A 15,057-nucleotide genomic window follows, 5' to 3' on the forward strand; every position below is an offset into this window, starting at 1 on the left:
TAGAATTCAATTTTCATAAAAGAAAAAAGTTATAAAAAAAAAATTGTTGACTAAAATCCATTAGAGAATAACATATAATCATGTGTTCTGTTTAAAGTACTTTTGATTTTATAATGTTACATGCAAGCAGTTCTACCATAATGTTATGTGGATCGAGAATAAATAATTAAAATACTCTTTCCTAAAGTTTTAAAGTTTTTACTTTTGATTTTATAATGTTACATGCAAGCAGTTCTACCATAATGTTATGTGGATCTATAATAAATAATAAAAATACTCTATCCTAAAGTTTCAAAGTTTTTACTTTTGATTTTATAATGTTACATGCAAGCAGTTCTACCATAATGTTATGTGGATCTATAATAAAAACACTCTTATCTAAAAGAAAATGATTTGAGTATTTAATATACATGTATATTCAGACACATTTTAGGCATACTTGTTTCTTTAATGTACTGTATAAAATAGTTATTCATCATGAACTTCAAAAAAACACAATTGATGGAACTTTTGCCAAACCTTCATCAACGTTCCTCCCATTTTCTGTTTTTTTTTTAAATTGAAACCAACTTGACATCGGGATGAAACTCCTCTTGTTTCTTGAAAATGAGTTAAAAACCATTTTGAATTGGGGATTGATATACAAATCTTAAAGTCCAAAGCAGAAGCACAACTGTATTCAGACAGAGTTAAAGAGTTTAAAGCCTGCATCAAGTCAAATAATATATATAAATACATTTTATTCTTAATACCCAACATTCATAACAAAATTGAATAAAACATATCTAAGAAGAAGATAACACAAAAACCAAACTCCACATTTATCACATTTCACAGATTCTCAATTCTATTCAAAAATTAGCATGACTGTATTACGGTTGAACAGCTGTCCTTTGTTAAAGAGGAATTAACTACATGAGAAAAAATAGCATTCCTAACCTTCATTTCTTGTCATTTCCAGATATTGTTATGACTATCATATCCAGATCTAAAAACAATGCACTCAATAAACAGAAGAAAAATTGGTACAAGAACCTTAATTCCATCCACATTACTTAACAACAAACTAATGAACCCTATAAAAAATCCTTTGAAAACATTTATTCACAGTATTTGATACTATCCATATTAGTTTCAACCATAAGGCTTATTTGATACCTGAAATTAGATATCAAGAGAGAAACCTGTATCTGATGCAAACCATAAAAATTACATGTTTCGGGACAAGACATGGCACGTTCCCTGGTCAGTACTTGATCTTGATGTGATGACACAATCTCTTCAAGTGGTCATAAAGAATACGCAGCACCAAAGGAAACATAATTTAGTTGCTACCATTACATAGACTATGTTACTTCAATTGAACTGTTCAGTTCTTGACCAATATTATTTTTACAGGGGATGGGGTGCTGGTAAAAAGAACAGCCTTTTTCCCGGCTAGATATCATGGTGAGAATTATTAACTTGTGAGTGCTATATTTAATCCATACATATTGCACATCCTTGCTGCAACCTATGAATTCATATCACATCATCCCTCTCAAAAACGCCATACAAGATATACATTTGTATTACAGAAAAAGGAAAGACCTGACTGAAACATGTTCCTAATACTGCTCAGAAAAAAAGAAAAAAATATGAAAGAAATTGGCATTGTGATTGGGTATTCTTAGCACCAAAATGAATTGCATCTTGCGTAAAATGTACATTTCTGCTTGTAGAAGAAAGCAAGATTATAAGCCCCCTTTGGAGTCACAGTGAAGACTTTGGCATTAATTCTACAAACAAAGTATATTTTACAGACTTGGCCCCCGAATGGTTTGACATGGACACATTCCTTCCTGAAAACATGCAAATAATGCACAGGTCACAATGTGAATTATAATGTTGCAATAAGCACAGGGCACAAACACTAAACATGTTTGCAAATTGAGAGAAATATCTGAGATGCCTGCATGTGTGTTTGAGTTTTTTTCACAGAGGTGCATCAATCAGATATGATTATTTACAACAAGACCGATCTTTAAGTTCACTATCTGAAATACTTGACGAGGTAACTGTTTCATAAAGCTTTTAGTAAATTACGAGTGACTCTACAAAAGACTGGTGATCCTTTCTTAGGCATTTAATCAACATCAATGAAAATTTGGTGTACATCATTTACAAGAAAGGATAATCAGTCAAACAATACCTTATGAAGAGCATTATGAAACTACAAACTGGGCTCAAACCACCTCAAACCTCTGTTTTAATTTGCAACCTACCCAACATAGCTTGGATTGTTTGCATTATTGGTTTCGTAAAACAGCTACCAGTATGAATTTCTACAAAAATTTGTTCATAAAACTTTTTCAATTTCCACGAATTGTACAGGCAAGGCAGTCACATTTACTTCCCCTTATAACTTGAAAAGCCTAACCATAAAGTATGATGCATATTCATATCACTGTGTGCATGACTCAGTGTACACACCATTGTCAATGCAATAGCAAAGTCTTCACTTGGAAAATACATAAATTATCAGTGTCTCTTTCTTATATGTCCTACAGGTGCAGTGATGCATCCGAAATGCAAGGCCTAGGGGTTTGGTAAAATCAAAGCACCAGCACATGACTTGTACACTTACACTATTGGCTATATTCTTAAACCCTGTTTATATTTTGTTACTATTATTATAATAATAATATGGTCCACGACTCCATTTATATAGCTCAGCTACTATAATTGCATATACTCTACTGAGCTTCATACTTGGTATCATATTATTACCCCGGCTGTAGCTGAGTCGCCATATAGGCGCTAAGGCATTCAAGGAATAAATCCTACCGGGAACCCATTCACCTCACCTGGGTCGGGTGCAGCACAATGTGGGTAAATTTCTTGCTGAAGAAAAACATGCCATGGCTGGGATTCCAACCCATGTCCCTCTGATTGACAGACAAGGGTCGTAACCAAGAGACTATTCCCATTTGTAAATGAATACTTTCCAATTCTGTAGAGCTATTCCAAAAGATACAATAAACACACATTTTTACTTCGTTTGGAGATCTCGGCTGCTATGGATCATTGCATGTCAAATAAAAAATGTAGTTCCAAAATTTGTTACACCTTATAATAATAATAATAATAGAAAGATTGATTATTGAATATTCTAAACATTCTCTCTGAAATATACCTGTACATCAATATTGAACAATGAAAAAGGTCAAACAACCCATCACAAACTTCAAAAGAAATGGGTATAAAATAAATATACAACACATTGCACAGAATATTCACTGTTTCATAAATTTGATAAGTAAAATTCAAAACATCAAAATTCAATGATAAAAGTTAGGTATTCAAACTATTAAAAAAGCTATATAAAAAAAAAACAAGTGGAACGCCTCTGGCAGTTTCACCTGCATCGCGCAATTCAATATAGCAGCAGTGCTGACTTTGAAAACTACTATAAAATAATTATTAAAAAAAACATCATTCATATAAATTATAATGATACAATACTATGTTCATCGACAATAAATGACATTTGACCTTGATCATGCGACCTAAGACTTGTCAGTGATACTTGATTACCCCTATATCCACATTTTATAAACTATATCTATAAACTTTGAAAGTTATGACAGCAATCTAATAATTACCTCCTAAATGGCCAAAGTTCAATGACCTTAAATGACCTTGTATTTGGTAATGTGACCTGAAAATTGTATGAGATGTTAAATGATACTTGATTACTCTTTATGTCCAAGTTATACACTTTGAGAGTTATGATGGTTATTCAACAAATACCACCTACTACAAGGCCAAAGTCCATTGACCTTTGTCAAGTGACCTGAGACTCGCACAGGATGTTCAGTGATACTTGATTACTCTTATGTCCAAGTTTCATGAATCAGATCCATAAACTGTTAAAGTTATGATGGCAATTCAACAGATTTGGCCAGAGTTCATTGACCCTAAATGACCTTTGACCTTGGTCATGTGACTCGAAACTCAGGCAGGATGTTCAATAATACTTAATCAACCTTATGTCCAAGTTTCGTGAACTAGGTCCATATATATTCTAAGTTATGATGACATTTCAAAAACTTAACCTTAGGTTAAGATTTTGATGTTGATTCCCCCAACATTGTCTAAGTTCATTGACCCTAAATGACCTTTGACCTTGGTCATGTGACCTGAAACTCAGGCAGGATGTTTAGTAATACTTGATTAACCTTATGGCCAAGTTTCATGAACAAGGTCCATATACTTTCTAAGTTATGCTGTCATTTCAAAAACTGAACCTTCGGTTAAGATTCGGTGTTGACGCTGCCACCGCCGTCGCAAACTATGAAATGAAATGCTCAACAAATTATTGTCCAAATAAAAACATGCAAGAAAAATATCGGTAAAGATCTCTACTGAGAGTATGGGCACATCACTATTTTCAATATTATTAAATGTTCAATTAAAAAAAAGGGTTTTCATTATGGTACAGTGTACATGTATCTTAAATAGCTCCCAACAGTAACACTAATCTACAACCAAATACTACTTGGTGAATCCAACCATGGACCTACCATGATCCAACTCAACTAGTTAATCACAATTATCTTTTACAATTCACTTAATACAATGAAAACAATATTCATGAATAACTTTGATTAATAGTCATGAAATGGTTTCAGGATTTTCATAAAGACCTAGCAACATCTGTCGCCAAATGAGATTTACTTAAATAAATAGAGTAAAATTCACAGAGCAGAATGCTGAAAATTTAATCATAATTGGATAACAAATAACAAAGTTATTGAATTTAAAAGTTTATCAATATTTTGAGAAAAGTTATATGCACATCATCATTAATATTCATTAGGTGGGCTGATGATGTCAAATCTCCACTTTCCGTTTTCTTATGTTATTATATGAAATCATAATTGTTTCATTTTTTCTTACATGTGTAAATGATGTGTCTCCATTATGATGAAATAAGTTGCGGCAATAAATAACTAATGCACTTAATCGTTTGTGAATCCAATTGTTTTAGTTCTTGATAGAAAAATATTGAATAAACCTATTTTCATATAATAAAATACAAAAGAACAAGTGGGGATATGACATCATCAGCCCACCTAATGAATATTCATAAAGACATGCTTTGAACTGTTTCACCAGAATGTTGCAATTTTCTTTAACTGGCTACATGGCTACTACTTTTTGCCCCACAACACAATCATATATTAGTGTCTAGGATCATTTAAATGAAAGCACTCTTTCTTAGTAGCATTATCATATTTACTGTCATAAAAATACTATATTTTCTCTATTTTGACATCTTTTACATGAAATTAATCATTCACATATTGTCATTTACTGAGGGTGAGTTGGCAATCAGTATATGAGTTGATGGGACAGACATTTCTGGCTGAAATTTTCAAACAAATTGAAGTTCTTACTAGTCACTTGAGCAGATGATATGGAAAACTACTGCATATGGTGTAATGGACACTAACTTGGATAACTGGTTATTACAATACATGATCTGGCAAAAAAATCTTTTTGGCATCATTCTATCAATGCAATATGCACAGACTCATAGATGCTGTTTAATAGACTAACTGCTATAAATTCTGTGTTTACTGAATGACGTTTGGCAAATGAGCAGGGATATTATATTACATCAAACAATATCCATGTAATAACATCGTAGTAAAAACATTATGTATCCAAGAAAACCCTATCACTACCTCTATTTGACCACTATCAATTACATTAACTTGCTGAAAATTGCAACAAATGAACTGCTGAACCTGATTTAAAAAAAAAATCCTAATTTTGTTTATCAATACATCTATAAGACAAAAAACAAAAGGGAGAAATGTTTAATTTAGTTTTGTTCATGTCATGAAATCCGAATGATGTGGTTGTGACCTTTAACATTTAAAAAAGAGGACATACATGTACATTGAACATTTCACAAATATCAATAATGCAACAAAATTATAATAGTCTAAAAACCAACCTTCATTTTTCAGTCTACAATAATAACAATCAACAAGAGCACAATACTGAATATGCTTAATATTTTCAACATTACATAATCAAAGTCTCACCATTTAAAAAATGGTAACCCGTATTAAAGAAACTCCATCAATAAATCAAGGTAATCTAAAGAGACATCATAAAGAAATGCTATGCCTATGGTTGGCAATTTCTTCAGTGGGGTTGTAATAAGCAAATAATCACCACTGTTGAAGAAGATGGGCAAACTATCACTGTCAAGGCAAGCTGGATATAGCTATCTTTCAGAAGCAGCACTGAGGAATAAACATAGCGAGTACATCCAGCTCGCTGAGTTGTGAAAATGATGTAAAGTTAATTTTCCCAGAATTACATTTTTGCTTCACAAAAATGCTTTACAACAGTTTGGATGACCGCTAAAATAAAGACATTAAAAAGAGTTTAAAGTACATTGTCCTCAAAAGATCAGTACTGCCTCAATAAGCATTTTACATTCATAAATGTTAAAGGTTTCCATGAACCAAAAATCTTATGAAAGAACTTGTGCTTACTTTAAATAATAGCATGATGTGGAGTATAATGAGAATCATACAAAATATCTAAAGAATCTAAAAGTACTGTAAACAATGCCCTTTATTCAGCACTTCATGTAGCACTGTCCTGTTATGGCAAAAGGAAGCAAGTAACCAAGGTTAGATCTGTAATTTACTAACATATTTTACATATACAGTGTAATTGAGTTTTTACAGACATGCATCAATCAGATAGGCATTGTATTGTAACTTCTCTATGTAGCTTGGATTACAGGTGCATGCCACAATGCCAATTTTTTTTACCGGGGGGGGGGGGGGCGCTGTTTCATAAAATTGTTTTTATGTTACCTGAGACTTTACAAATGTCTAGAACAGGGGTTCTCAAACTTTTTTTGAAGGGCCAGATGAGACTCCTAGTAAACCTGACAGGGCCAGGGTGAAGTAGATACTTAGAAAAAAAAATGTGCGCGAAGCGCAAAGACTTTTGCGGTCGGGGTCCTAGATGCTCTCTTGTGCAATCTGGCCCTTATTTTGGGAGCATTTAATCCAACAAATTTATAAGTTTCATATGGAACGCAGGCAAAATAATAAAAGATTTCAAAATACAGCGAGAGTCAAAATTAATGATCACAAAATTGTAGTACTTTGTTAAAAGGAATCTAGATTATACCTATACATACCTGGTATTAGGGAGACGGATAATGTCTTGAAGTATCAATATTTATTGTAGTCAAAGTAGATTGAATAATAGAGCATGTCTGTTGTAGACTCTAACAAGGATGTCAGTCTCCTAGTCACTTTCAATATGGGGGAAGTGACAGTCTGTCAGCAACAAGTTGCTTGAACCTTGGTACAAAAGGTGTAATTGCCAGACGAAGGCACTGGTGCAAAGGTTCACTGGTCAAGCAGGGGCCGCAGAAGCGGGGTGGGACTTCAGCCCCCCACTTTTTTCCAAAATCATGTACAAAAACGTAAAAATTACCATATGATTGTGATTTTTTGCATGGCCAGCCCCCCCCCCCCCCTACTTTGAAAACTGTTCCGCGGCCCCTGTCAAAGGACTTCGGTATGAGTTAGTTCTTTAAAATGTTAATTGTGGATAATGCACTTTCGCACCTGTATGTAGATCCAAACATGGTGAGAACAGCGCTGGTCATCTAATAAGAAAGTAGATCGAACAGACAGAAAAGACTCCACTAAACTTTGTTTAAAAGTCAAATTAATTTGACTGCCATTACTTTTATTACGGTCATGACGGTTAGGTCTACATGGATACACAATGTAATCATAATTTTGAGCTATGTTTCATATTGTGACTTAAAAGTGATAAAAAAAAACCCAGCAGGGTCTCGCGGGCCGCGGGCCGGATCCGGCCCGCGGGCCGTAGTTTGAGAACCCCTGGTCTTGAACATGCACTGGATCAGAATCTTATTCATTTAAATCCCCATCAGTCAAACAGAAATATGTTGGTACCTCATTACATAGAACAAGAATGCAATCCAGTTACTGTAATTAGGGCTGAGTCATTACATTAAAAAAAATAGAAATAAATAATGTGAAAGTTTTGATATATAGATCTAGACAATGAAATACAAGTCTTAAAATGGTTGATATTCTTAGTCTTTGGTGATACTGAATTTTTTGTGCATTTCTCTTTTTAGCGGTGCACCGGTCTGGAAGATGTTGCATCAGTGATTGGTGGCATTGGTCGCTCACTGGTGGACCGTCAGCTTTAAATCAGCCCTAATTGTTATGTTATGCATAGTTTAAGAACAGCTTTTGAAACAGAGATTTATAGAAAATATTTGGCCGAAGAATTTGAGCACGTCAAGTAGAATATCAATCACTCAAAAAATGTGATTGGTATGTAACTTGCTTCCTTTGCCAAAGAAGGACAGAGTATACCTTATATAGATTTATTCTCATATCTTCAGAAAGAAAAGGCTTTGTTTCGAAATTACATTCCGCTGTTTTTCTTTGGCTGTAGATAACCGGCATACAGTTAATGAGCTATGATGACTTCTCTCGTGTAGTCCGTCCCACATGCCAGTTATAAGCATTCACCATCAGCCTCTCCATACCACCATAGAAGATCCCGACCCCTGTGAAGAACAATCCAACAATCAGGGTATGCCACCATGCAATGGAAGTGTACACCAACAGACACGTAATGAAGCACAAGAAGGAGATCCAGTAGACGAATGCGAGGAAGAGAGTGATACTGATCGCGGACACATATCCTCTGTCCACGCCGTCCCCGGTGGAGCTGCCGGATACGAACCTCCTGTCTCCGGTGTAATAATCCATGAGTTGGACCTCCTTCGCTTTCCATCTCTCTACACACCAGTCTTCATAGTTTGTATCTTGAGGTAGGGATTTGATGTCATATCGCTTCACATGGTAGTGGACCTCGTTGGGTAGCTTGGCCTTGAGGATATCCATCTCTCCACCTACAGGTATCCTATCAGGGTAGGCCACTGTCACGTCATAGATGGCATCCACTGCTTCATCTGTCAAAAGGTCAAAGGTCATCAGATATCATTCCTGCATTGATCTGATTTATTCAATGCTTGTTTATAACGTAAATCTTGTAAGTTCTATTTTCCATGAAGAAAAAATGATTTCAATGAAATGAAAAGGAAAACTTCTATTGACATTTTACATGTGACATATCATCAAATACAGGGGAATCTTTTCAAGCGTAATATTACATATGAAAAGTAAGAATTGTCTTGATATTTTCATCTCCAATACCACTGATAACAAAATAAATGCTTTAATTTAGCAAGCTATTCAAAGATGAGATGCACTTGTCCAAATATAAAGGGAGTACATCCAAGTAAATCCAAAAAGTGTAAAAAATTACAATAAAAATTGTAACTGCCGTACTGTGACAGCACAAATACAAATAATTCAGAGTTTCAGACCATCAATTTATATCTGTAGTAATGCATTTTTCATACATGATCAACTTGTTTTGTAAATTAGTCTCCAGTTTATTTGCTTTATGTTGTTGCTGTGTTTATTTTTTTTCTTCAAAATACTCACGTTTTCTTAGATGATCCATAATAAATTTGAAACCAGTTGTTCGAGGATGTAGAACATACTCATACTTTGGTAGATTATATTTTGTTGCATAGGAATCACTTCTATTCTTGCTGTCATCATTGTAGTCAGTTCCTGTATATGTAAAATAGAAAATGCAATGTTTGAGTAATCTTGCTCAACAACACAACTAGCAACTCTGAAACTATAGTCTTCGACTCTAGTACATATACAGTAAAAAAAAAATAATTAATTAGGGAAACATGTAAATTAGGAACAGATTAGCACACAAAAAGCATTCTTTATCCAGAATGATTAATTCTGTGTCTGTTTAACGCTATCCTGCTAGGTATCTTAGAACTATGATGCAAATAGTACATTAATGTCCCATTCAGCTAAGAATCATTAATAATTTGCCAGGTAAGGTTTTCTGCAGTAAGCCGCAAGAGCCATTTGGTCTGTAAAAATCAACTTTAGCAAAATATCTGAAAGAATAATTCTTTGTCTATGTGATGTAAAAAAATTGAACCAGATGAAAAAAGTTTATTTGAGACAATTTGATTTCAGACTGCTGAGTTTTATATTAGGCCTATACATATTATGCTTGAGTGAATCAAAATTTAAAGACCTAATTTTCACCTAGTTCATTCGATCTTGCCATGAAATGGTTCTACATTATAAAAAATATTTATACATTCATTTTCATATGTAAATAACATTTTAAATCTTGGGACCTATCAAACCACATCAACATCTCAAAATTAATTTTGGTCCAGTTAATGTGGATTTTAGCTGAGAGGTCACATCTTTAAATTTAATCACTAGAGGAACGCCTCTGGCAGTCTCATCTGTATTACATGATTCAATACATTAGCAGTGCTAACTTTGAAAACAACTAAGATGAAAATGATTCACAAAACACACCATTAATATGATAATATTAAAGTTATGATGACATTTCAAAAAATAGCCCCACATGGTAAGAGAAAATTGACCCTAAAAAAAATTAATGTAGGTTAAGATTTCAATATTGATAACCAAGACATGGTCAGAGTTCACTTGCCCTAAATGACATTTGACCTTGATCGTGTAACCCGACACTTATGCAAGATGATCAGTGATGCTTCAATATTCAAGTTTCATGAACTAGGTCCATATACTTTGTAAGTTATTATGATGATTTAAAAACCTAACTTTGGTTAAGATTTCAATGTTAACGATGCCGCCGCTGCAGTAGTTGCTGCCACTGCCGCCATAGGAAAAGTGACGCCTATAGTCTCACTCTCCTGCAAGACAATAAAGCTAAGTAATGTCATTTATGCAGCTATGTTGCAGGGTCAAACATCAGGGGAAAATTTCCTAAAGGAGCCCATTGCTGAATGAATATGAGTGACATGATCAAGGGATCTACATAGATATCATTCCTATCTTTCAACTAGAGTATCAAGTGGGATTTACTGGGTTTTATGCTGGTGGTAGTTCAATGAAAAAAAAAATGGAAAAGACCATGAATTAGAATTTACTGATCTTCCAATAAAAGAAAACAAACAAATCTTGAAGTCTTATTACATCAGAAAATTTTTTATGCATTCTTTATCAGCACAATGGCCTTCAAGAAATTTATCTCAATGGACCAACTATTTAATATTATCTTATAAGTAACTGGATTTCAACAAAGATTAGGCTAATTCATCTCTCTGATTGAAAGGCATTTCAGCTAAAAAAATAACATTCATGAATATTTGCACTTAATTTCACGCTTGTGTGTAACAGACCAATCATGAATGCACGTTTTTAGGAAAACAGTACTATGCTTATGTCAGGGAGCCGTTTCATAAAGCTGTTCGTAAGTTAAGAGCATAGACTAATAAATACGTATAGACGGAAAGGTAGCACCCGCGGAAAAGCCTCATTTAAATAACATTTGCATATAACGTACAGATACTCCATAGAAGCTCCATGGTGATAAGCGTATTTTGTACCACTTTTGGCCACACCTCCTGGGAGACATTTGAACCGAATCCTAAGCCCCCATTTGCATATTGCTAATGAATCATTTATTTTTTCTTTGCGTATTCGCAAGATACTGTGATTTGATTGGACATTACCTCATGAATAATGTATTTTTCTATTGAAATTCGTACGTCATAATTTGACCCCTATCGTCACTTCGGCTTAATCAAGGGCTGAAAGGTGACGTCACCCGCACAGAAGAAGGTTATTTCCTTGAAAGATTTTCGGTGAGTACTGTCAGATTAACGCTGAATTTTAATTCATTTACAAAAATAAATCAAAAGATCTGATGTTATATGGGATCTTTAGATGTCTGGGTATAACGTGAATTAATTTTTGTTTATAAAAAGTGAACAATTAGGAAGCAAACGACTTGCGAAAACTCAAAACTATTTCCATCGTCGTGAGCTAAAAATGGTGGCTATAAAGCCTATATTACTTGATGTAAATCTCCATCTGCTACCATTTGAGACCTCGTATATCAATTCACGCCAGACTTTCGGGCGAGAGTTTCTCTGAAATTTCGATTCCTACCGAAGATCTCAGCAGGCATGAAATGAACTAGACCAAAAGCTTCAGTCTCTGTATTTTGGTTGTTCCGCTGAACTACGTTGGCTCCACTCACCAAACAGTAAAATGTCAGAAATTGTTGAATAAATCCCCAGAAACGACGGTTATTCCTGTCTAGAAATGAACTAGAATCTAGATAACGTTTAGGCTACACATATTGAGTTTAGAAAGACATTCACTCCATTAACCCGTCCCTTTGAATTCACATATTAAGACAATAGGACCGTAGCCTCTAGAGTAGATCTAGAGTCTAGTCCTCGATCATTTTGTAAAAAAAGATGTTTTTCCCAAACTTATTTCTACTAATAATACGGTACTACACTAGTTCTTATGTTTCCTTTTATTTTTTTTAAACTTGAAAGTTGGGCCTACCGCCTTGATCTAGATCTAGACCAAGTCTAAGTTAATCTAACTTAGACTAGTAACTTAGAGTTAGACGTAGGGCCTACCCCGGGGTCTGAACGTCGCCACTTCGGACAGCCTCGGACTCGGCAACATAGATCTAGAGGGGAGTAGAGATCTAGTCTAAGTTGGGCCTAATTCATCGGTAGATCTGATTACAGGTCTTGGCTAAAGCTAAAAGAAAACATTTCTACCTCCCAGCCTATCTAGCTTAGGCTAGGTCTAACTTGTTATAGACCTAGACTAGACTTGGATCTAGGCCTACAACAAAGTCAAAGCGACCTGTAGAATCTATATAGGCTTAGTATTATTTCAGTCAGGGTCTTAAGTTAAGGCCAAAGGGTTTATTTAATTTTGGAGGTTAGCTTTTGTTTGGCCTAACGTGCAGATTTTCCATCGGAGCACTTGTCATCAGAGCAAATGTCATGAAACTATTTTAAAGACACGTCTAGGTCAAGACAGCTTTAGTCTAGATCTAACACTTGTATGATTCAATAAATTGAAAGTTCGCAGAATAGTAGGTTTAACAAATATGAAATTTAGATCTAGGCCTACTTTTGATGTAGATCTAGATCTACTTACATTTAGTTCCAGATCTATGTACGTCAGAGTCTATGACTAGATCTAGATATATACGCTATAGTCCAAGTGTTATGTTTTTTTTTTTTACAATAGCTTGTATTGCTAACATTTCTGTCTGTGTATTGTTTTAATCAACAGACATAGAACATGATGCTGCTTCACATCCTCTTTTAAAGACTCAAGAATTACAAGACCAAATTAAGCTGCAGGACCCTCCTGATTCAAAAAGGTAAAAAAAACAATAATCATCCTATATATCAAACTGAATGACTTCATGTATTTACATACCAAACGACTTTATCCAAGAATGATTCCAGATGTCGATTATTTCATAATCCTACAATGGTTATATTAAAACCCATTTCAAATTTCAATACCCATGTTCAATAATTTACAAGATAATTGTTTAGTAAATTCTTTTTAGTGTCAATACACAAATTAATTTCTTTGAAATTTTGCTAACTCATAGGTTTTGACATCATTGGCATCTGGAGTCATTAATTTTAGCCATGCCTTATTTTGGTGCAAATCAAAATCTACATCTCTGCAAAGAATACATACTGACTATCCAACCATGAATATGATATCAAATTATTTGGGAGAATATACTCTTTCTATTGGTATATAATATGCGTTCATGACATATTTTTACCTTAAATTGGGGTTTTGTGAGGTGTCCCTTTTTTTTTTTGGGGGGGGGGGGGCTCACACGGTAGACCAAGATCTAAGTTTTATTGAGTAAATGAAAAAAAAATCAGCTCAGAGACTAGGCTGGAGTCGTTTTGACAGGCTCCATTTTCATTTTCACCTGTCATATTTTCACGGGACAATTAATATCACCTACCGGTAGATCTAGCTTGTCAAAATTAAATAAGAAAATCAGAATATACTATACTATAGGCTAAGCAAGTGGAAAGTCATTTTGTAATCAATTTATTTGCTTCCTACCCACTCATGAATTCTTCAATCCACACCAGATTTTGTAAAGGCGACTCATTCGGCTTGTGATTTCATTAAGCTTTTATATTTTTTTTTATTTCTTTTTATTTTGATGATGGCTTGATTGAATTGCTAACATTTCTGTCTTTTTGTGTGTGTTTTTTTTCAACAGACATGGAACAGGACTCTGCTTCACATCCTTTGTTTTAGAGACTCAAGAACTACAAGACCAAATTAAGGGTTTGCTTTTTTAATTCCAATAACAATTTTCTGGTGGAAGAATTAGGGAATAATGCATTGACAATATGCCAAACATCCTATATCAAACTGAATTACTGCATGTATTTACAATAGAGTATTGTAACCGCTTCCCCCTCACCACTGACCAAACAAAACCCACAAACAATTTTAGAGGGATAGGGTTATTTTAGGGGTAATTATCCTTGCTGATTGTAGCAGTAGTTTTTACAAATATGGATGTAGTTAATGATGATGTTTATGATAATAATACTTAGAATAATAAATTCATTACGATGACATAACAGTAATGATGAATAAATATGATAATTCAGCACTATAATATGTACATGAAATTGTGTAACAATTTTGGCAATGAAGAATTTTTAACAAAAATAATGATCAATGAATTCGGGGGGGGGGGCATGTGACATTGCATCTGTGTTTGTGAGGACAGTAGTCTCTTTCACACCATTTCATCTTAAGCAGATGGGAACGAGCTCTGATCAAAATTTGATCTTTAAACTCAAGAGGAAAATAATTGTTACCTGATTTATGTATTTGGAATAAAATGAATTGAAATAATAATTTTGTCATTGTCACTGAATTAACAAGTCTTCTATAATTCTTTTAGCTGAGAGTTCAGGTGAATCAAGATATTTGAGGAGACACTGAAAGTACTAGTAGAATTAATGGACGAGCAATAGTGAACAAACAGCATAAATTTAAG

At 34.2% G+C, this 15,057-nt stretch overlaps 1 protein-coding gene across 2 annotated transcripts in view; it reads right to left on the bottom strand.

The window, feature by feature from the left end:
- Positions 1–720: 720 nt before the first annotated feature.
- Positions 721–15,057, bottom strand: part of LOC129264716 (lysocardiolipin acyltransferase 1-like) — a 28,248-nt gene continuing 13,911 nt past the window's right edge. For both annotated transcript variants that reach the window (XM_064102288.1, XM_054902640.2), the window contains exons 5-6: positions 9,588–9,719; positions 721–9,049 (exon numbers count right to left, since the gene is read on the bottom strand). In XM_064102288.1, the coding sequence (XP_063958358.1) occupies positions 8,550–9,049; positions 9,588–9,719 (632 nt within the window). In that variant the 3' untranslated portion in view covers positions 721–8,549. The remainder of the gene's footprint in view (positions 9,050–9,587; positions 9,720–15,057) is intronic.

Source organism: Lytechinus pictus, chromosome 7 (assembly GCF_037042905.1).
Source record: "Lytechinus pictus isolate F3 Inbred chromosome 7, Lp3.0, whole genome shotgun sequence".
In the NCBI taxonomy this organism is placed as follows: domain Eukaryota; kingdom Metazoa; phylum Echinodermata; class Echinoidea; order Temnopleuroida; family Toxopneustidae; genus Lytechinus; species Lytechinus pictus.